General features: G+C 43.7%; 1 protein-coding gene across 13 annotated transcripts in view; it reads left to right on the top strand.

Moving 5' to 3' along the window:
- Ppfibp1 (PPFIB scaffold protein 1) overlaps positions 1–24018 on the top strand; it is a 136676-nt gene that overhangs the window by 75203 nt on the left and 37455 nt on the right. For all 13 annotated transcript variants that reach the window (XM_029478953.2, XM_029478957.2, XM_029478956.2 and 10 more), the window contains 5 exons: positions 5831–5929; positions 7377–7582; positions 19947–20033; positions 21630–21743; positions 22540–22671. In XM_029478953.2, coding sequence (XP_029334813.1) covers positions 5866–5929; positions 7377–7582; positions 19947–20033; positions 21630–21743; positions 22540–22671 — 603 coding nt within the window. In that variant the 5' untranslated portion in view covers positions 5831–5865. The remainder of the gene's footprint in view (positions 1–5830; positions 5930–7376; positions 7583–19946; positions 20034–21629; positions 21744–22539; positions 22672–24018) is intronic.

Here is a 24018-nt window from a genome sequence, read left to right as displayed (position 1 = left end):
AAATTTTAGCAGAGGTGGGAAGGGGACTGCTCTATTTACCTTGGTAGCCAGGTCCCATCCTCCGCCCCTTTCCCAGCAGGAAAGACCTGTTAGTACCACTTCTGTAGCTGTAGGTGAGACCCCTGGCACTTTGCTGGAGTTCAGGAAGGATTTGCATTCCTAAGAAGCCTCCAGTGGCTGCTGTCCCCAAACTACAGACCCAGTAATGTTTTCTGTGTCCCCAGGTCCTTCTGTTTTGAAGATGGCTTATCTTTGCTGAGCTTGTATTGCTACACACTCCAGATTCTGGTCAATCGGCCATTGCTCATCCTCCATTGGTAGCATCGTGGGAGGAAAATCTGGTTAGAAGTGTATAGTAATTGATGTTATTTTGGATAAAGCAAACTGAGACTGCCAGGGCACATGTTCATGTTGTTCTCGCCAAAGCTCAACATGGATTTGCTAATTTTCATACAGTCTTTCTTGTAAAGACAGGGACAGTTGTCAGTTTGTCAGCAGCCCAGCAAAAAGCTTGTGTTTTTTTCTGCCAACCCTTGATCCACCACACCCATTACTGGAACTTTCTGTGGTATTTTATCCTGTTCAAGTTTGCCCTGAATGTATCCCTGACCAATCTGAAATTAGACTTCTAAATGTATTTCTGTTGGATCGTGTGTGTGTGTGTGGTGGGAGAGTTCCAGGCTATAATATATGAATATTATACTTAGAAATTACTTCTTAGATTTTTCTAAATTCACATTTATTAGTAAAGATCCATTGAGATGGGAAACACCACTTTTTGGACCTGTACACAGTGACGCTGTTGCTCATATTGCCCAGAATAGAAGGCACTTTCCCTGTGAACTGTGACTTTGGACACAGCACTTCTTTTCTGTGGTAATTGTGTATGCTGGTGCTTTTTCCTTCAGCAAGTGACTTGAAAAAGTGTAGGGGAGCCATTTGTAAACCTAAAAGGTAAATTCCTTACCTTGTCAGGGTTATGATGGTGAAGTTATAATTTCCTAAGTACTTTTGTCAACTTGGAAGAACAAACCAGCCATTTGTGATGGTGAGAACCTGTAGTCCCAGCTCTGGGGAGACTGAGGCAGGAAAATTGAAATCTTGAGGCCTATCTGGGCTGCAGAGCGAGACCTAACTTTGTAAGTAAGCAAAGAATGAGACCAATGGGACCTGGGTACTCTGACTTTTACTTTGGGCCTGAGGTGCATAGGATTGGATGAAATTATGACGAAATTTGCATATAGTAAAAGATATATCAAGGGTATACAATCTGTGTGATGTCCCCCCCCCCAAAGTAGTTATTTTAGAAAGTAATCTTAAAGAAGACTGCTAGAGCCGGGGGAGTCACAGGATCACAACCTGCAGTGATCAAATTCATCAAATTGGTGCCACCCTGAGTGGTTGCTGAAGCCCTAGGTGATTCTGGGAACCAGGGGGATGATGTGAGTGGGAGGTGGACTGTTTGAAGTTGATGGCCACTCCTTGGGGGTATTGATGACTCCGACATGTTTGATAGCAGAGGGAAGTCTCTGTTAGTTATAATTTGGGCTATGTGTATGGATGTGTGGACAGGCACCAATAGCACTGGCCATTGAAACTGAACAGTACTTAACCGACACATGCGTTCTGTGGAAATTTCTGACTAAGCAAGCTTTGAATTAATTTTGAGCTTTTGCCATTAGTCATCAACTGGTAGGGCTCCGTTAAATCAGATAACTTAGATGGCATTGATCCTGGGATCCTTTTGTGGTGGGAAGACAGGGCTTATTTCACTGCACACTTCTCAGTCAATTGTTAAGGAAAGTCCTGGTAGTAACTGAGCAGAAACCATGGAGGAGAGCTGCTTGCTCACTCTCTGGATCATGCTCAGCTCTGGTTCAATAGTGGGATTCCTTATACCTAATACAGCCTAAACCTGTTGCCTGCTTTAATGAGTTTGAAAGGTGTAAACCTCGGGTAACCAACCAAGATACCGATCAGAGAGTTCTCCAGTTCTTCATCTGTCCATTTCCCAAAGAATTGATTATTCTGCTTTCTGTAAGTCGAGACTTGGAGACATAATTTAAAAGGACTTGTGTTGGTCATGGTCATTTGTGTCTACTTTCTTTCACTATAATGTCGCAGAGCAGTACTTGTTCAGTCAGGTTTACATTGTACTAGAATAATATTCCATTATATTAGTTAGTTATTGGAAGGAGCTCAGGAAATCTTCCTCTAAGATTTTTTTTTTTGGAGGATATGAAATATTTTTCAGAGGATAGGTTTTCCTAAAATATTCTTATTTACTCTTTCCATTTAAAAAAAGCTCTTCAGCTGAGCCGTGAAAATTAACATAGCTTTGTCAACACATGCTGTCTAAACTGGTCTGTGTCTTAAATAGCTCGTCCCTGGGCAGGGCAACTTTTTCATAGATGCGCTTTATGCGTCTGTTTGTGCTTTCTGAACTTTTCAGCGGTCTTTTAAAACCCACTTGAAGTTTACTGAGGCATAGTTTGTGGGTCTGCACTTGTGCTTTTACAGTGGCTTCTTTGTTTAGGGGGGTTGATTCTTGTTTAGGGTGCAGGAGATTCCTGACTCAGATCCCTTAAAGACCTGAGGGTTTTGGTAATGGGGCAAGTAGATGTACAAAATATATTATAGTGATATATCTGTGCCCTCGATGGTGAGTTAGCTTGCAGACTGGAGACGAATGTAGGTTCTGCACTGGGCATTTGGTTCTATAACTCGGATTAGTCCAGGTAACTGATGGAATTGCTCAAACCTTCTGTACTGGGGTCTCTCCACCCTTGTCTGCCAATTGAACAGAAAGGAGGAACAAATGAGTTATGGGATGAATAAAAATTGGTATAATATTTATATCCAATTCTATCAATAATCACATTAAATATAAGTGAGCTAAATTTGTGTAATTCTTTTTTAATTCTGCCAGTTTGTGATATTAAGTTGCAAAAAAAAATCTCTTGTTATGACTTCTGGGCAGAATAACTCTTACTTTACCCCTGTAAAGTATACCAACAGGCTTACTTCTGTAGTTGCACCTACTTAGGAGGCCAAGTCAGGAGATTTCAGCTTGAGGCCAGCCAGTATCCATGTCTCTGCCTGCCTGCCTGCCTGCCTGCCTGCCTGCCTGCCTATCTCTCTGTCCCTCTCTCCCACCTGCCTTCCCCACTCAGTCACATTCTCAGACTCCCACAGTGTGCTTAGTGCACTTGGCGTGGGTAGAGTAGGGCTGGGCACACCCACTGGGGAGTTTAGGAATCTTACCTATGGCAGGAGTGGCCTTCCCTCCAGACCTGAATCACCTCTAGCCCCTACTGCTGTTAGTCTCTCTTCCCTTTCTTCAAACTGGTTTTATATTTCATTCAGTGTCTGATTTTCTCAATATAATCATCCTGATAGTGACTAGAACTGGAATTCCCAGTTATTTTTAGTAATAAATAATCATTTTAATATTGAATAAGTTTTTAACCTGAGAACTTCTCAGTAACTATAGCCCCTTTCTGCATAGTTAAGTTGATTGTATATTTATTTATTTATTTATTTCTCTCTCTCTCTGACACACACACACAACCACACATATGTATATGTGTATATATGATACATATATATGATACAAATTTATAATATTCGTATTAGTTAATACACATAGACCTGATTAAGTAAATCTGTTTAATTGGCTTAAACTTTGGGAAGTACTTTGTAGAAGGTTTGTGGAGCTCTTGTGTTTACTTGTCTCCTGTACAGACTGCAGGCTGCTAAACCGTTCACCACCATCCCCCCATCCTGTGCACATGCCCGAGGTTACCTGCCTCATGTGGAGGAAGGGTGGGTTGTTTCCATAGTTTTGTTCCTATAATGACTCCTTGTGAACATTTGTGCATTGCTCTTAGTTACATGTTTTAAAGGAAATACCACTGTATAGAAAATGAATGTGGCCATTTAAAGTGACAGTGCCAAACAAAGTGTTTCTCAATGTAGTGAGTCCACATACACCGTGCTGCAAGGGAGTGTGTGAATTCACAGCCTTCACAGTGCTTAGCTTAGCAGTCTCAAAAACATTTATTTGCTAATTAACTGGGTCTAAACTAATATCACACTATTGTAAATTTCTTGACTCTTAATGACATTCAGCACCTCTTCATATTTCTGTTGAGTAAAAAAAAAAAAAAAAAAAAAAAAGACAAATTCTTTCAAGTGTCATGTCTCCATCCCTTCGGCTTTTTCATTGAGTTGTAGGATTTTATGCTTTGAAAGGATCCTGTGAGCTCTAGACACTTGTGTGTAGCTACTTCAGACGTCCTTGGCTTTGAATCTGTCATCGCTCCCTCTCCACCTGTTTTCTTTGCAAACCTCTCTAAACTCTGCTGTTTTACCTTGTCAGTCCCCACCTCCTTCACCATGTTATAGACACATTCATTACTTAGGCTTCACTGCCTTCCCTTAGGCCATGTGACGGCGCCACGTGATACAGAGACTGAGAGTGAGCACATTTAGCCTTGTACAGATACTTAATGCCACCGTGCTTTATTATGTTAGAGAAAGGATTGGTTTAATGAATCTGGAACTTTAGAGTTGTTTTTGGTTTTAGTTGTTTTGTTTTTGTTTTTGCTTTTTTTTAGACAGGGTTTCTCTGTGTAACCCTGGCTGTCCAGGAATTCTATAAAGTTATTAACACATCTAAATCATTCATCTGTAAGCATTAATTCATGAAAACTCCTCTTTATGTTGATCTGCAGAAAACAATCGCTCAATAGGGCGGTGTCCAGAATGATTAGGCTATGTAACAGAGGCAGGGAAGGCACATGAGCAGCAAGAAGCAATCCTGGAACAAAGTCTCTGGGACTGCTGTGCCTGTCTGGAGTGCACCCATCACAGTCATACAAAATGGTGGGCCATCTCCAGGAAACCCATTTGCTTGCCATAGCCTTTTCTAGATGGCTCCTGGCCCTCAAACAGTCTAGTGTATCAGCTAGTTACAAAACACTCCTATTGGGTTAAATAATACTGTTAACTAATCTTGAGGCTCTTCAAACTGGTCTATACAAATACGGTGTAGTCTTATGGAAGGAACTTGAACTCCCATGGAAGCTGGTACCAGGCATAGTGCTAAAGCCAATCTCCTGTGGATAGCAGGAGATGGTTGTCTGTATGTTAGTGAACACTTTCCGTATATAAACCTTTTGACAAACTGATACACAGAACTTAAACAATGGAAAATGAAGGGAACCATGATTAGGTGACGCTGATACAGAAAACCATCTTTCCTCACCCTGCTGACCCTCATCAGGCTTCTGTAATACCCCTGTGTCCTTGAGTCTGTCCTCACCCTGCTGACCCTCATCAGGATTCTGTAATACCCCTGTGTCCTTGAGTCTGTCTGCACCCTCCTGACCCTCATCAGGCTTCCATAGTAACCCTGTGTCCTTGAGTCTGTCTGTACCCTCCTGACCCTCATCAGGATTCTGTAATAACCCTGTACACTTAACAGACACCTAGAGCTCTGAAGAGCAATCTGGCTACCATCCTACCAGACTTAATGTTTTGTAGTTTGGGGACTGAGCCCAAAGCCTTGTATATGAGGCAAAACACTTTGTTGCCAAACTTTATCCCCACCTCTGCTGGACCTTGAGTGCCAGATCTAAATCTTCTCTTATTAACTGGTAGAGACACGGACTGAAGTGCTGTCACCTACACTAGTAATTAAACAATCCAGTTAATTCAGCTGCATGCTGCTTCTGACATTGTCTGACTTCCAAGTGCAGCTTACTGTGGAGTAGAATTAACAAGCCCTCTTAAAGCACACAATGATAACATCGTGGTCTTCTTCCAGGTTGAAGCTGGAATTTTCCCCTTACGAGCAAGAAGATGATGAGTGACGCTAGTGACATGCTGGCCGCGGCGCTGGAGCAGATGGACGGAATCATAGCAGGTACCCACACCACACAGCCTGAGCACCACATATCCTGTCCTCCGTCCTCTGCTCTTATTTTAGTTTTTTGGCTCTCTCCAATGCTCTTGGGACCTTCAGTTTTCACCTTTGTTCTGCTTCTCCAATTCTACCAGTTACTCTGATGCTATGCTGCAAAGTGTCAAAAATGTCACTTCTTCTGCAGACTTCTCATGAGCTGCAGATCTGAGTCCTGGGTGTCAGATGTGGGTGGCCCATGGACCACACTAAAGGGATATCCTCCCCTGTTTCTGTGAATGACCTTTTTCTAGAAGTCAGCATTCCAGCCACAGGTGGCTTGGTTTCTCACTAAGCCTCAGGTCTCTACCTCTGCCAACCAGATCTCTCCTGTGAAATATCCAGTAGGCACTTCAGGGTCTTACTATGTAGTATGTCTTACCTGGAACTTTCTATACAGATCAAGCTGGCCTCAAAATCACAGAGCTCTGTCTGCCTCTGCCTCCCAAGGACCAGGAATAAAAGTGTACACCAACACTTCCTGCTTAGAATACCAAGTTTAGAACTAACGTTAACAAGAGATTTAGTGCTAAGGCTATAAATGAGGTGGCAGAGGAAACGCTTATACACATATGCTCACATACCCACAGTTACATATATGCTCACATACACATAGTTACACATATGTTCACATGTCTATAGTTACACATATGCTCACATACACATAGGCATACATATGCTCACATACATACACATAGGTACACATATGCTCACATATACATAGTTGCACATATGTTCACATAAACATAGTTATACATATGCTCACATACAGTCACACATATGTTCACATACACATAGTCACACATTTTCTCACATACACAGAGTCACACATATGCTCACATACACATAGTCACACATGTACTCACATACACATAGTCACACATATTCTCACATACACATAGGTACATGTACACTCACATACACTTAGTTGCACATATGCTCACATACACATAGTTGCACATATGCTCATATACACATAAGTATACATATGTTCACACATAGTCATACATGCAGCTCATTGCACAGTACCACCTAAGTACATAACTCATTTCACAGAATTCAAAGACTTCATGCTCTCTAAAATTTCATGTTTTCTGGGAGGCATGGCCCCACCTGACCAGTCATCCCACTAGTTCTGGTCACTTTTGAGCCTACCATGCTCCTTTTCCATCTGTCCCCCACAGCTGGCCTTTTCATTAAGCATCAAACTATTCATATTTACTGTTAATGACATTTTTTATTTTCAACTATGTAAGATTTAGAGAGATAGATCTACATTATTGTATTATTTGGTCTGTCTTTTCCCTGTTCTTTGTGATCATTGCTAGTGGCTAGTCTGATTTATCTTTTTCAGGTGTGGTGTTTTACCTAACATAAGTCCTATTGCTCTCTGACTTTCTTTGGAAACCAGGTTCTAAAGCCTTGGAGTATTCCAATGGGATTTTTGATTGCCAATCTCCCACCTCCCCATTTATGGGAAGCTTGCGCGCTCTGCACCTTGTGGAAGACCTGCGTGGATTGTTGGAGATGATGGAAACGGATGAGAAGGAAGGATTGAGATGCCAGATCCCAGATTCAACAGCAGAAGTGCTTATTGAGTGGCTTCAAAATCAAATGGTAGGCTTCTGTATGATCCTTTTCTGTGCTGTCAATCTCCTGTGTGATCCTTCACTGTGCTGTCAGTCTTCTGCATGATCCTTCTCTGTTCTTTCAATCTCCTATGTGATCCTTGTCTGTCTTGTTGGTCTTCTGTATGATCTTTCTCTGTGCTGTCAATCTTTGCATGATCCTTCTCTGTGCTGTCAATCTTCTTCATGTTCTTTTTTTTTGTTGTTGTCAATCTTCTGTTGTTTACTATAAAACTGAGAGCATAGATTAGCAGATCAGCAGAAGAGAAAAAAACTTACAAGGCAGAACATGAGACCCCAGTTCCTCTCTGCTGTAAAGAAAACTTAGAATTTTTCTTTATATGAATGGATATTTTGCCTGCCCATATGTCTGTGTACCAAGCATATGCAGTGCCTATAAGGCCAGAGAAGGTGTCAGGTTTGTGTGTGTGTGTGTGTTTGTGTGTGTGTATGTGTCTGTCTGTCTGTCTGTCTGCCTGCCTCACAACAGAGAATTGTGAGCCACCATGTGAGTGCTGGGAATTGAGCCATGCTCTGAAAGAACAGACAGTGTAGTCCCTAACCTCCCCATCTCTCCTAAGGATAGCTTTGAAAAGGCACTGTATTGTATCCGTGCCAATGAGTTGCTCAATTCTACCTCTATAAATGGCTTCTAGGTTGTATAAATGACCAGGTATGCTCCTGTGAGGAAAAGAGCCCTGTATGTAACAGTAACAGTGGGGTGGGGCCACCTCTGAAGGACTTAATAGGTATTATAAACAGGAAGTATAGTGGGTGGACGCTTCAGAAAGCAGTAAAACTTTGTAGCTGTGATTGAGGAGAAGTGCCATCTAGTGGTGTGTGGCAGCCATGTCGCTTCTACTCCTGTTAGCTCTTATCGTTTCTACACATCCTTCTCCACTGTAAATATCACATCTGGTATGCGTTGAACGCAAAATCTAAAGAACATCACAAAAGCAGATGAGAAGATAAGGAGGGTAACATAACCATAAGATGCTTATGACTTGGTTGTGTTTACATAAAACCTAATGCAGGATTAAGGTCTGTCTGGCAGACTGGAGGAATGATAGCTGGCTGCCTACTCTGAGGGCCTGGATGTCCACCCTGTGCCAAAGCATTTCCTGGGGTGTTGCACAAATTCTGGAGCCCCAGCCAGTCCAGATCTGAGCCTGGTGTTCCTGGTTCCATCCAGTTAGTACCAGTCAGCATCTTTCAGTGGCATTGCAGCTAACTGCACGGGGTTAGAAGAGTTAGAGATGTTTCACAGATGATGCCTGCTCCTGAGACTTGACACTTGCCCTGGGAGGGTCCTCCAGGGATTTAAGAGTCCAGGTTTGCTAGTTTCTTTGGGAGTAACTTGGTGCTGTGAAACTCACTGTCCCCTGGCACATTCCTCAGCCTGTTCCTACTTCCTGTGTCTTTACTCTGACATTCAGCACACAGTGAGAAAGGAATTTATTACTTGGCTCAAGAGGACCTGTAGATAATTGACTTGTGCCTTTTGGTTGCGTGTTTGTTTCTGAGGGCTGATCAGGAGAGGAGAGCCTGCAGTTGTATTGTTAAGACTTGAGCTCAGTCTTAACAAATAGCACTTGCTGAGGGCAGTGAAGGCGTGCTGCTGTCAAGGCCACTCTGCGCCGGCTGCCCCCACCTGAGAACTCTGCTGACTTGGTAATATGATTGTGGACACTGCTCTGAGGTTTCCCCAGAAGCTCAGGACACTTGCTTTAATGTCAGCTGGGGTGTCTCAGTGTGCTGCTGTGTGACACAGGTGACTAAGATCACTTAGAGGACATAGGCCTAAGATGTACCTTGTTTTCAAAGGCCTGAAAAGCATTCCTGAGGCCCGCATGAGGCCCACATGAAAAGAGGGGCCTTGTGGAGAGCAGCAGAGGATCACTGCAGGAGGCTGGAGCACACTCGAGCTGAGCAGCTCTAAGTCTGATTCTGAGACAAGCCAGAGTCCCAGAGAGAGCACATGTTGGCCCTAAAGTATGCACACTCACATTTTTGCACTTTAGAAACACGTGCACTTGGGATTGGAATGATTTCCATGTAAGCAATAAAGACTGGCTGGTGTGATGATTATTTAGCAGGTCAGAGGTTGGCTTCTAATGCCTCGTTTCTACACCCCGCCTCACAGCTTAGAAGCCTTGATTTGCAGACGTTGAACTTAGCATCACTCATTTCATTGAAGATGGCATTTTTGTAACCTCTACTGATTGTGAGATGACCCATAACTGACATTACAAAACGTGAGGCTCTCCTGTCTGTCTCTTGGCCTCTGCTGCTGCAGCTCCAGGTCCTGATCCTCAGGTTCTTGGATTAGAAAAAGCATTGTGAGAATATTCCAGGGCAACTTAGATATGGTGGTTTGAATATGCTTGGCCCAGGGAGTGGCAGTATTAGGAGGTGTAGCCTTGTTGGAGGAAGGGTGTCACTGTGAGGGTGGGATTTGAGACCCTCCTCCTAGCCACATGGGAGCCAGTCTTCTCCTGACTTCCTTTGGATGAAGATGTTGAACTCTCAGCTCCTCCAGTGCCATGTCTGTCTAGACACTGCTATGGTTCTGCCTTGATGCTAATGGACTGAACCTTATAACCTGTAGTAAGCCAGCCCCAATTAAATGTTGTCCCATATAAGAGTTCTTGATCATGGTGTCTCTTCATAGCAATGGAAGCCCTAAGATATTAGACAGAAACAGAAGCTATGTGTTTGGCTCAGACATATTCTTTTTTTTTGCCAACTTAAAGCTATGGCTTGATAGACACACAGTCCTCCATTAGTGATTCCTGTGTAACATACTCTACCTTGTCAACATTACAGTGGAATTCTCTTCTGCCTCCATAACTGAGCAGGTGTCATACTGGGTAGATTTTTCCCAATCACAGGAGGCTACCTGCTGAATCATAAATGTCTTCATTTTTTAGAAGCATACATTTATAAGAAATACTGTTAAGACAGGTCCATGCTTACACAGTGTCCCTTCACTGGGACATGCTATTAGTCATGTTTTCTTTTTTCCAGCTACCTTTGTTTGTTTCTTTGCTACCTGGTCTCTCTGGGTACCCTAGGCAGGGCTCAAATTCTTATTCCACCTCCTGAGAACTGGCATTACAGGCAGCTGTCCAGCTGCCAATTACATGGAATAATTAAGGAGGTGCTGCAATTAGTAAAGAAGTAACCTGCATCCTTTGGGAAACCAGGGGTGCTCCCAGATCTGGCAAGAATGATAATTAGCAGTACAAATGCCCACTGCACTAATTAGCATCTCTTAAAGGACACAGACTCTCAAGCTGGCCACCATTGACCGTGAATGAAGACTTTAATTGCTTAATTGGAATCACTAGCAAGTGATTGTAAAGTATCACAGGGGCATCCTTGAGGCTCAGAAACATCTGTTGTCACCTCACCAGCAGTGAACTGCTATGATGACCGTCCTGGCTCCCTGTGGTGGTGTTGGGGTCATTTCCCTCTGTGGAAAATTTCTAAGACCTACTGTTGCCTGGCAGGCTCAGAGAGGAGTGCCTAGCATGTGTTAGCATGGGCTCCTCACACTTCTGCAAGGCAGAGACCCTCATCCATCCCTTACTAAGGAGGAAATGGAGACACAGAGCTAAGGAGAGCCTTGTATGGGCTACAGCCCACATTAGGACCCAGGTTTGCTGTCACCCCATCTCTGCCATACACAGCCTTCCTCCTGCAGTTACCAGCCTCCTTTACTTGATACGAGGACCTCCTCTCCACTTGCAGATGGGGGAATTTGCTAGGGCTCTGTGTATCTCCGTTATTTTTCTTGCTGTTACAAAATACCTGACACTGACAATAGCAACTTAAAGATGGAAGGGTTTATTTTGGCTCAGGATTTAAGTAGGAACCCGTCCACCATGGTGTGAAACACATGGCCATGGGAGTGTGAGGTGGCTGGTCACATTGTGTCAGCTGTTAGCAGCAGAGAGATGACAGGAAGTGGGGCTGGGCTGTAAAACTCAAGGCCCTCCTCCAGCCCTCTCCTTCTTCCAGTGAGTTTCCATATGCCTGAAACCTTCCACAGCCTCTGTGACAGCACCGTGACAGCACCGCTAGCTGGGAGCCACAGGGGAGGGACACTTCACACTGACCCTGGCACTCTGCTCCTTCAGATCTATGATGGTGTTACCTTTTATCTTCTGGTTTGTTTTATTCTTATAGTGTCTACCACTTTAACTGTCTTGAAGTGTATAGCACAGTAGTGCTAAGTGCGTCCACACTGGTGAGTACGTCACCACCTACCTAGAGAGACCTTTCCATCCCTGGACCCCGAGTCTGTGCTGTTAAACAACACCCCTTGCCCCTCCCCGTTTACTTAGCTTTTGGAACTCTTGTGGTTCTGTGTCTATGAATTTAAAAGTTCTAGATACTTTGCTAATAAAGGGTGAAATGGGAAGAATAAATCCCAGTAAATTATGTATGTCTGCATATCCCCTTTTAATATATTGACATAACCCTGACTTCTGAAATACTAAGTGGAGAAGTCATGAAAGTATTAAGTATCACACCCCCTTCCTGTTGGATTCTCAACGCTGGCCCAGGTCCCTTTTTCTAAAGGGGAGTGCACTGTCAACAGGTACAGTCTGGCTCCTTCAGGCTCCTGCTTCTGTTCCTCCTATACCCACCTCTGCTCTCCTCTGCATGCCTTTGCCTTTTGCTGCCATCATCATCATCATCATCATCTCCAGCTCTCAGTGCCTGAGAGAATGCATTTCCTTTATCTTAGAAGGTTTGGGATTGGGAAGAAGGAACAGACACAATGGGTTAGGCATGAACAAACTGAACAATGAAAACCCTAAGCTCTCTGGTTCCATGGCTACTGTATTTGGAATGTTATTATTATAGTGGAGTCTTGGTTGGTTCTGAAAAGTATTTGTCATGTTATGGATCCTTCAACTTAAGATATCAAATGTAAAGACAGAATATAACCTAAGATAAAAACCCATGAGGAGCCATCCACCCAGCAATACACTCTGAGCAACTTCCTGCCTTGTAAGTGCACAGAGCACTTTGATATTCGTGGAACAGTGCTCACTACAGTGTTGTAGAAGTGTATGCTACAAGTAAGGCGCTGTAGTAGACGTGGGGAATAGAGTGGGTGTGTTGTTTGAAAACAAATTTCTCTCTCATTCATGATGCTGGATCCTGTTGGGAATCCTGGAAGCGAATGATACAGACACGATAAATGCACAGTGAATAGGAAAGTAGTGAGTGCTGAGAAAACACCAGCTGGAAAAGAGCGAATCCATGTGACCTCAGGCACAGAAGTGTCTCTCAGAGCCAAAATGTGAAGGAACTGAGATAGACCACGTCCAGAGAAAGAGTTTTCCGGATGGTGTGAGCAGCCAGCACATACATAACCAGCAGGCTTGCTGGCTAGTGACTCCACCAAGAAACTGGCAGTTTCTAAGTCACACTCTAACTTGTAACCTAAATTCAAGCGCCTCCATTGTCACATTGCATTTATCATCATGCTGAGAGTATTCTGTGTGTGCATATATGCACGTGTGTGGAGGAATCTGAATGTGGGGGTGCACATGACTATATGCTTGAGTTTGATGTTCAGTGTTTCCCTTGATCCCTTTCTGTCTGATATACTGGGTCAGGGTCTCACACTTAAACCCAAAGCTTACCAATTCAGCTAGTCTTGCTAACTGATTGCTCTGAGCATCCTCTATCTCAGATCCTATCTCCACAACCCTGTAATTACAGACAGGTTGCTGTGCCCACCTGGCTTTTATGTGGGTGCTGGGGATCTTACTGTCATCCTTACGCTTATGTGGTTGAGCCATCTCCCTAGCCACCAGAAATTTTGTTTTTATATCCAGGGATGGAATTGAGAACCGTGTTCATTAGGCAAGTTCTCTATCACTGAGCTGTACCCTCACTGCTCAGAAACACTAACAGACTAGATTAAGCACATGTTAAAGAAAGGGTTCTGGGCCCAGTCAGCTTTCTGCAGGTCCATGGCTGCCACTGGTGACCTCTGGGTGTTAATGAGGAGAAAATATTTTTGCCAGAAATAAATTACTTTCTCAGTGTGCTGAATACAGAGTGAAGACTGAATGAGACAGGAAGCAAAAACAGGCTGAGAAATGTCCTAGGGAATGTTGGATTTCAGAATACCGAAATACCCACAAACCCCAGCAGCCTGGATCCTGAAAATCTGAGGGAGATGCTCCTAGAACAAATGTCACGCCTTTAATCCCAGCACTTGGGAGGCAGAGACAGGCAGATCTCTGAGTTCGAGGCCAGCCTGGTCTACAGAGTGAGCTCCAGGACAGTCAGGGCTACACAGAGAAACCCTGTCTCAAAAAACCAAAAAAAAAAAAAAAAAAAAAAAAAGAACAAATGTCAAGTCTCACAAACAGACACCATCTGTTTCAAAGGCAAAACATCTCAAAATGTTCATGTTGTCCCGTTAGCTGCACCATTGCGGAAAGATGAGTCACACTGTCTGCACTCAAAAGTCCAAATAACCCTGCAAGGCTCAGGGACATCTTGGAGGAGGTGTAGGAGAGGAATTAGGAGCTGGAGAAAGGGGTGGAGTGCTGTAGAATGCTGTCTTCAGGCTGGGCTTTACACTCTGGAACTCAGCAGCTGGGATTTCCTGCACAAGGCCTGCACAAGATTAGGCCTGTCAGCATTCCTTCCTGGAGAGGGGAGGGGTGACGTCTTGCCTCTTAATGAAGAGCTGTAGGCAGTTAGTGGTTGCAGGGTGGGGGTCGGGGGAAGCATTTTCTTCAGTGTGTACCCCTGGTAGGTTGCCTATGTTCCTGTAAGTGACTAGATAAAGTCATTAAAAACAAAAGAAGGGATGAAAGCTAAACCAGGATACTTGAGTGGAAGAAAGGGCTCTATGAGAGGAGATGGGATAGTAAGGGGAAATATGCTTGGAGTATATCATGTATGTGTATGACAATACATGGGGCCTACTAGTATGTATAATTAATATATGCTAATATATTTTAGAAATCAATTAAATTGGTTGGAAACACCTGAGCATTGGCTCAGGACTGGACTGACTGGGTTCCAGAATTTGTGTGATGAAAGTTGTGTACCACCGTTCCTAGTTGATCTGGGATTTAGGCAGAGCTCAGTAAAGAGAACAGAGAAGATGGAGGTGGGAGGTACTGTAGATGACTGCAGATGAATAGAACCCAGGGCTTCGAAGGCAAAAACCCAGTCGTAAAGTAGACAAAGGCTCCTTCCTTCCACTGAGCTGGTAAATACAGAGGTAGCTAGTCTCTCTAACTCTTTTTTTATTTTTCTTTTTTTCTTTTGGTTTTTCGAGACAGGGTTTCTCTGTGTAGACCCGGCTGTTCTGGAAATCACTTTGTAGACCAGGCTGGCCCCGAACTCAGAAACCCGCCTGCCTCTGCCTCCCAAATGCTGGGATTAAAGGCGTGTGCCACCACACTAACACATAACTCTTATGTGTGTCTGAAATGTAACAAAGGATGTGGCCAAAGTAGTCGTGTGACAGGATGTCGCCTGCTCCCACATGTTAGGCGTTCTGTGCTAGTAACACTTGGCGCAAAAATGGATGCCCTCAGCTTGTATGCACCTGCATTGTGTTCAGAAAAGTCACATCCCCAGATCGAATTATTGGCTAGTGCAGGAAGTCTGACTAACTCTGTGAGAGATAATGCTTGTTAGATGTTTCTCTCCTCATGTCCGAAAGACCTGGTCATATATGTTCCTTAAGTGAAGAAAGTGTCTTTGTGATAGTGGAGTCTATTTTTCATCCTGGTGTTGGATTAAATGTTGTCAGTGGGACTTGCAACACAGTAAAGTATAAAGGGCTATTTTGACTGTATTTCAGAGGATTTAAATATATTACTCGGAGTGGTCTTTAATGCTTTGGCCTTAGGAATTTGTAGTAAATACATTGTTTGTGATGACGTACATCATACTTTGTAAGCCTTCTGAATGAATGAAAAGAAGTATAGCAGGGTTTTGCACTAAGAGACTATTAGGAAGAGTTTAATGGCTGCTCTAGTTCGCTTTCTGTTGCTTTATGAGTGGCAGCTCCTCTTAGAAAGAAAGAGTTTATTTGGTTTACACTTCTAGCTCACAGTCCATCATTAAAAAATGTCAGGGCAGGAGCCATGGAGGACAGTGGCTTACTGGCTTACTTTCTGGCTCATATTCTGTTACCTTTTCTACGCTGGCTAGTCCCCCATGCCTAGGGATAATGCCCACTGTGGGCTGGGCCCTCCTATACCAAAAGCAATAAAGTTTTCTTTATTGCCCCTACAGACATGCCCACAGGCCAGTCTTATGCAGGCAGTTTGTTGATTGAAGTATCGTTTTCCCTAAGTATGTCAAGTTGAAACCAAGGCTAGCAGCCATTACTGTGACTAATTCATGTGATTTGCTGATTGACCATCAGTGGCAAAATGTGGTAAAAAGCTGAACTGTGAAGTTGAGGGCAGGGTGTGAAAGGGAGCCATTAGATGAGGAGAAGATATTGATATAGCATCAGAAGGAAGAAGTGAAGCTGGTTATGAAAGACGTCGGCACAGGCAAGGGGTATCAGGAGGTGAGCAAAGTGTGCGCAAAGCCTCTGGGTCAGTGTTAAGAGAAAACTGGAAAAAAAATCTTATTACACTGAAGAAACTGAGACTAAGAAGAGACAACAATTGCAGGTCTAAGGGAAAGTGGAGAGCAAGGTTGCAGAGGAAGAAGTAGGAGGACTAGCTTCGGGAAGGAAAGTAAGTCTCAGCTTCTGGGACTGGCCAGAAGGAAAACAGGAAAGAGCCATGTCTGAGGGATCTTCCAGAAGGAGGAAGGGACCTGACTCGGAGCACCACCATGAAGTTATAACCACTGATTTTAAAGGAAATGTGGCCAGAAGCAAGGCCAGGTACTCATCTACACTCAGCCCACAGCGACGGAACCCTTGCCACTGTTCCTTCATTCAGCAGTCGTCAGTCAGTGCTCCTGTCAGATGCGGGAGTTGCTCACAGTGAGCATTGTCGGGCTTGGGAGGGAAGGTAGTCCCCTGAGCCCAGTGCTTCTGCGATGGAGCTTGTCCAGTGCTGTTAGTGGCGAACGAATGAAGCCTTCCTTCGAGGAAAACATTATAGACCAGACCCAAATGTAGGTAGCTATGGAAGGCATAAAGAAAGAATAGAAAGGGTAAGAGAGGCAGTCTAGGTAAAAGGGATGAAATGCTTGTGTGAGCATAGAGCATGCTCCTTGGAGGGAGGCTTTCGTCACAGGTGGATCTTGGCTGAAAAAAGGACAGAGGTGACAGAAACCTCTCAGGCTTAGCTCCAGTATTCTTAATCAGGAGTATCAGAAAGAGGACACATAGAGCAGCTCTCTATCTCCTTAAATACATTACCATAGCTATGAGCAATTCCTAAGATTTTTTTGCTTTGGGTTCCTCTGGTGACTATTAATGCTTCAGAACTACTAGCCAATCGAGTATTACAAGCATTCATAAATACCAGGACATTACTGATTTGTTTTCTCATTTTGAGTCAGTTCTCAGCATTTCACTTTGGAGAAGCAGTTTTGAAACATCTCATTCTGTCGTGTCTGGCTTGAAAAAACAATGATGCTAGTTTGGCTAGAGTTTCTTGCTCTCAGAATAAAGGAGTAGGGGGTGTAGTTCAGCAGTGGAGCATGTGAGCACTTCTGTGTGGTGAGAGCTTCCACATGATAAGTGCCTCCCTGTGATGAGTCCCTGTGACCTTGTGAGGCCCTGGGTTCAAACACCAGTCAGAAATACAGGTGGAAAACGTATGGATACTTTTTGTTTCTACTCGTGGCATGTGACTTTAGTCGGGGCTACTTAGCATACTAAGGCAGATTTGTTTCTGGCCAGTGGGGTCAACATAGGGAGCTCCATTCTATTTCTTAAAGAGACAAAAGAGAAAGTTGAACCTCTTGTTTACTGAACATAGAATATTTTTAATGTAATAAAATTTGTTTATAAAATATCACTTGGATGGAATTTTAAAAACAGATGCCTCACAATGTGCATAATCAGAATTAGGAGTTGAAAACCATCCCGGGTCTGCCTCTGCACTTCATACATTCACTGTGTGTCTGGCTGACCTCCAGAACACTACTTCATTTTCATGGTCCCCAGGGCGTGTAGGTCATTCTGACTACTCCATCAGACTCTGGTAAGTTAATTCTGGACTGGAGTGAAAAGCATGGATAGGGTTGTGCAGTGGTAATATACCCACTCTAAACATGCATTGCACACTTGCTAAATTAGCTTCTGAGTTTTCTGTAGACTCTTGGGAAATGTAACCCAATGTCTCCATCTTCAGAAGGAACACCCCAAATTTAATCTTTCCTTCTTTTTCTTCCTCCTCCTCCTGACTTCTTTCTCTCTTTTTTTCCCCTCATCCTTCTTCTATATTGTTTTGTTTTCAAGATATGACATTTTTCACTCCCAGAACTGAAATAGAAATCTGGAGAGGTAAAATAGATGCAGGTTAATTCTGGAGAAATAGATGTCACATTGGATGTGCCCTGGGGAGGAAGAGTGTACAGTTTCTGGTGTTTGTTTGTTTGTTTGTTCGTTCGTTCTGGTTCTAAGTCTGAAGAGATTGCTTGTGGTTGAATTCTGGATGCCTCTACCTGTCCATTTTGTATTTCTTCTGGTTTTATTTCTGATGTATTGAAAGGACTATTCAGGGAATCCTATGGATACAGTATATAATGTAGCTAGGAAATTATGAGGAGCAGATCACAAGCTGGGCATAGTGGCTCATGTCTGTAGTCCCAGGAGGCTAAGCAGAAGGATTATTCCTGACATCCTGGAGAGGGGGGAGGACAGTAGATGAGAGAGGGGAGGGGAAGGGGGGTGTCTTACATACTGTTATGTATGTAAGACAATTTCATGTGTCTTTTGTGAGACTTTTCAAATGTGTCATTTATGACTTGGATATGAAAACAATGAAAGAAAATCCAAGCACAGTGGCGCATACTTTCAATCTGAGCAGTTAGGAGGCAAAAGCAAATGAATCTCTATGAGTTTGAGGCCAGCCTGACCTACGTAGTGAGTTCTAGGTCACCCTGCTCTACATAATGAGTTCCAGGACAGCCTGATCTACATAGTGAGTTCCAGGACAGCCAAGGCTGCATAGGAAGACTGTGTCTCAAAAACAAATAAACAAAAATAAAAAGTGTAGAAAAGTCTGTACTTCCTTGGACAGTGTACTATGCATAATATACAAAGGGAAGGGGATTAAAAAACAAAAAAAAACAAAAAACAGCAGAAGGGAGAAGAGTGGGAAGGGGAACGTGGACGAGCACTAAGCCAGATGCCAGGAGGGTACAACTGATGGCCAGGTTTTGCCTAGGAGCTGATCTTAGCATTGTATAAACCAATAAAAATGTAAGAAGTTAGTGAAACCAAGATGGAAAATAATTGCAAAGCTAGCAAGCAGGCCTAGCTCGTCAGTACCACCAGGGAAAATCACTCTGGATTGAGTGTTTAAGCTCTGGTGGGGAGACAGAAAGGCTTCTGAAGGCTTTCCAGGCAGGAGCCTTTATCTTACGATTTCATCTTGTGACTTGTAGAGCTAAGTGGACAGGAAGAAGCCGGGCAGACGCTGCCCCTGTGTCTGCTCCATAAACAGGTATTGGCAGTCTGGTGTGGAACCTGGGGATGGAGTGGTAGGAACAGGAGGGCATCACAGGTCATAATCACTGTTCCCCACCCCAAATTAGTGACAGGGATCATTCAGGGACAAATAGAGTACTGTCCTCTACTAGGTACCCAGAACTTTGTTTTCCCTAGGGCTATGCCTATGGCTACTGGAACATTCCAGCAGCTACTGCTTTTTAGAGTCTGTGCTGGTTAGCTTTCTATGATCTTGACACAAGATCAAGAAGGTCCAGCCCACTGGGATGGGAGCATTTCTGGGCAGACAGTATTGGGTTGTATAAGAAGGTGGCTTAGCAGAGCCATGAGGAGCAAGCCAGTAAGCAGTGCTCCTCTAAGGCCTCTGCTTCAGTTCTTGCTCTGACTTCCCTTCATGGTGTACTATAAGGTAAAATAAACCCTTTCCCTCTCAAGTTGTTTTTGGTCAGTAGTCACCACAGTGGTACATTTAGAACCAAGACAGGGTACTTGTTTTCTGTTTACTCAGAAATGGGGTAAGTCTAGTGAGTTGTGTTTAGGTGCCTGTAATGCTTATTTTGAAGTCAGTTAATTCTTACGTTTTCCATCCATGCCTGTTGTGCTAAATTTAATCCAGGCCCCTTGAGTCTAAAATATGTCAGTTTTACTGATTGATAAAATATCAATCCTAAGGGAGAGTTGACCTTACTTATATTACTTTCTCATTCAGACAAATGGACACCTACCTGGGAACGGAGATGTGTATCAAGAAAGGTTGGCACGTCTAGAAAACGACAAGGAATCCCTCGTTCTTCAGGCAAGTGGTACTTGAGGCCATTCCTTTCCTAGGACATGTGTCCTTGCAACTTTGAATCACATATATGTGCAACACCTGTATTAAGCACCTGTAGTAAACATGCCATCTAAGCAATATAACAACTGCTTATGTGCATTTACATTGTACTGGGGAACCTGTGACTGAGAGTATAAGGAAGATGTGTGAGCTGTCTGTGAACATACTGCTGTTCCATGAAGGGACTTGAGCATGCACACTGATATCTGCAGGGATTCTTGAACCAGCCACGGACAGATGCCAAGGGAAGACTGTACTTTCACAGACTACTGAAAATGAAACACTTAATTTGTACAGCAGTCCAGCCAGCCCCTGAAGGAAACAGCCAGTGCAGAAGAAGGCAGCTGTGGTGTCAGTGACTGTAATCCCAGGACTTAGAAGACTGGGGCAGGAGATTTGCCATGAATCTGAGACCAGCCTGGGCTATAGCCTCAGATCCTATCTTACAAACAAGAAGGGGGTGCTAGGTCAGCTCTCTGTACCTGGAGTGTGCAGGGCTGGCTGTGGCCAGCTTTGTCACCCAGTTCTCAGGAGCAGGTCAGACTTGAGATGATTTTGCCACTTGAGATGATTTTGTATGTCCCCTGCTGTCAGATCTGATTTTTATATACATTTCAACTGGAAATCCAGATCTGTGAATACCCGTAGTATAAAAATCTCTTGTCTGAATATATATTAACTTTCCATCTTTTAAAATGACACACAAACCGTACAAAGTAGCCAAGTGGAGCCTGCTGTTGGGAAGTACTATGGGGTACTTGCTTTTGCTTGCTTCCTCATGGTGTTTCTAAGTACAGAGAAAATGCCTTTATTTTTGTGTTTCGAACTACGTGGATCAAAGAGTATTTATTCAGCTGGTATTCCAGGGGAGAGACTTGTAGATCTGCATGGAACCCTGGGGACGAGGGATGGGCTTCACTGTTTGTTTCCTGGGCATGTGGTGCAGTACCCTGGCTTTTTCCTTTTTCTCTTTGGTGCTGGGACCTGAACTCATGCTAAGTGTACCACAGCACTCTTCCCTTGCCCTTGCTTTGAACGCACTTGTGACGGTGTTCATCTTGCAAGAGCTTGTAGAATTTGAGGTCTTTATTCACCTTTGCTCCTTTTATTATTGATGTGTGAAATCTGAGTGGTCCTTTGTGCCTATTTCCTCACTTCCTCTGTGGCTCCCTACTAGTAGTCTCTTACCATCGCCTTCAACATCAGATTTTCCTAGTGACAACTGAAATGGTTTTAATGTGTAAAGAAACTGCAAATATCTCATCAGCACCATGTTTCTCCTAAATTGTTTCTCCTTGGATTGTAAGGCAGCATAGGGCTGCAGAGGCCTCCTGGTGGTAGAGAGCCTGCCTATCCTAGCATGCACAAGCCTTGGCCTTGATCCACACAAAGCAAAATATAAATAGCAAAGGGTAGGACCACTGTCCTCTTGTTAAGTTTGTGATGTTTTAAACCACCGTGAGTGATGGATCTTAGTCCTCATTCCAGTTAGAGAATGAACCATGCTTTGGGGCCCAGAGCCTTTCAAACTCACTATAGCTTCTTGCTTTAAATTAATAGGTAAGTGTGTTGACAGACCAGGTGGAGGCTCAGGGAGAGAAGATTCGGGATTTGGAGTTCTGTCTTGAAGAGCACAGAGAGAAGCTGAATGCCACTGAAGAAATGCTGCAGCAGGTATGGGCCAAAGCTGGTGGGGGAGGGGATGCTGAATTGTGTTATCTGAGGTGCAACATTCCTGTCTTGTCTCAGCAGCAGTCAATTCCAGAATCCCTAGACTGCTTTGTTTAAAGTCTAGAGTAGCAGAGTCTAAAACCACAGAGACACACAACATTGTGCAGCTATGAGAGAACACAATATTACAGGAATTATAAGTTGATCTTTTGCGCTCATATTATTTCTAACTTTCAACCGTGAGATGAAAATCACCATATGTGGCTTGTTAAGGCAAAACCTCACATATACATGTGTCCCAGTGCGTACACGGGGCTTGTGGATGAAAAGCCTGTGATGCCGTGGAGACTGTATTTGGATGCAGAGTTGCTGCTGTTGAACATCAGTCTGTGCTATTGCCTGCCTGTGAGACTTGACAGGCTCGGGACCTCCCTGCCCTCGTGATCTAGGCTTCCATGTTTCTAGAAACCCTGATAAATGAGGCTGATAGAGCTCTTCTTCCTCAGGAGACTGTTGCAGGGACTGAACTCATGAGCATGTCTCCCATTTCCTGATATAGTAGGCACCATGCACAGCATCATCAGTGCTGTCATTGGGCTCAGGAGTCTGCCAGATGCGTCTCCCCGACACCCTGATGACACGTGTAGTTCTGTTCAGAAGAGGTCACTAGATTAAACGATCCTCAGCCGTGTGGTGTGTGGCAGTACTTCACCCACAGGCTACACTTAACCATTGCTGCTTTGCCGTCACGACAGAAACGTGTAATATAACAGCTTGTGAATATCTGGAATTCTAACAGGAGCTTCTGAGTAGGACTTCCTTAGAAACACAGAAGCTGGAGCTGATGGCTGAGATCTCTAACTTGAAGTTAAAACTGACGGCCGTAGAGAAGGACAGGCTGGATTATGAAGATCGGTTCAGAGACACAGAGGTAAGTAGCGCATGCTCGCATGCTCGTTCCATCTCTCCCCTCCCCGCTCTCTTCCCTCCCTCCTCAGCCCTCACTGTGCTCCTTAGAGCAAGAGCACTGCTCAGTCTCTTCATCAGACCGATTAAGGCTTTTTAACCCCCTTTGATGTTTGAGACAGGGTTTCTCTGTGTAGCCCTGGCTGTCCTGGAACTCACTTTGTAAACCAGGCTGGCTTCGAACTCAGAAATTCACCTGCCTCTGCCTCCCGAGTGCTGGGATAAATAAAGGCTTTTGCCACCACCCTCTGGCTTTATTTTCCTGTAAGAGTCTGTTGAGACTTTTCCCTTTTCCTTACCCTCTCATCCCCAATAGAACAGTTGCTGCTGAACCTTCGTAGTGGCTGGGGCTGCAGGAGGATTGTTTCAGTGGTGGTGGGAGGAAGATGTAGGGATGGGAACTAGGAGGCTGGATGGCAGATAGGAAGGGAGTTGAGGAGGCTGTCCACACTGTAGGAGGCGGAGTCTTACTTACCTGGTGCACTGTGCTTAGTTTAATCTGGTTATGAGGCTGAGCAGTCGGGTTTTGCAGCAGGTGTTTGTCATGCCTTGTTTCTCCCTACTTCTGTCTTCTCCTGTGTTCCTCTAGAACACACCTCTAGAAAACGCAATCCTTGATCATTTCCTATGAAATAGTTTACATTGCTGATATAAGGGTGTACACATATTCACAGGGTATATTACAGTATATTTGGTAATTTTACATTTATATTTAAAATAATCAAAATAGCATTCAGATGTTGAAACAGAATAGAATATGTACATGTTCTGGCTTAATGTTCCCTTAAAAATAAAACTTTTAGCTAGCTATTCTGCAATCCTGAATCGCTTAACACTGCCATAATTTTGAGAGTTTGGATGTTGGTTTCCAAGAAAATGTTGAAGTAAGTAGGGAACATTTATAGGTGTTTCCAAAACCTAGTTAAAAATCTTTAAACCTTGAAGATTTGCGCCCCCTTCTGGTGTAGGCACAGATGGCTAAAATGGAGAGCTCCGAGTAGCGCCTGAGCTGATAAGTGTAGTAGTTTAGATTACGTTGGTTTTTTAAAAGATTTTCTTTCCTTTTCTCTTTTTGCATTAAAGAGGTAGTTCCATATTTTCCAGCCCGACTTGTCTTGGGCATATCAAGCTTCTCCCAGGTTGGAACTTCAGATTCATACTTAATCCATTGCCACCAAAAACAATTGGATAGTTTGTCTTAAAAAAAAAAATAGGAAAATGGCCTCACTATGTAATTTGGTTTTCTATAATTCTTCCTTCATCTTTGAAGTCAGCACTAAAGGAAGGGGTAATGTTTATAGCAGTCCCTGCC

The sequence above is a fragment of the Mus caroli genome, unplaced genomic scaffold (genome assembly GCF_978045245.1).
Source record: "Mus caroli unplaced genomic scaffold, Mus_caroli_1 scaffold_7, whole genome shotgun sequence".
NCBI lineage: Eukaryota > Metazoa > Chordata > Mammalia > Rodentia > Muridae > Mus > Mus caroli.
This window is presented reverse-complemented; position numbering and strand designations above follow the sequence as displayed.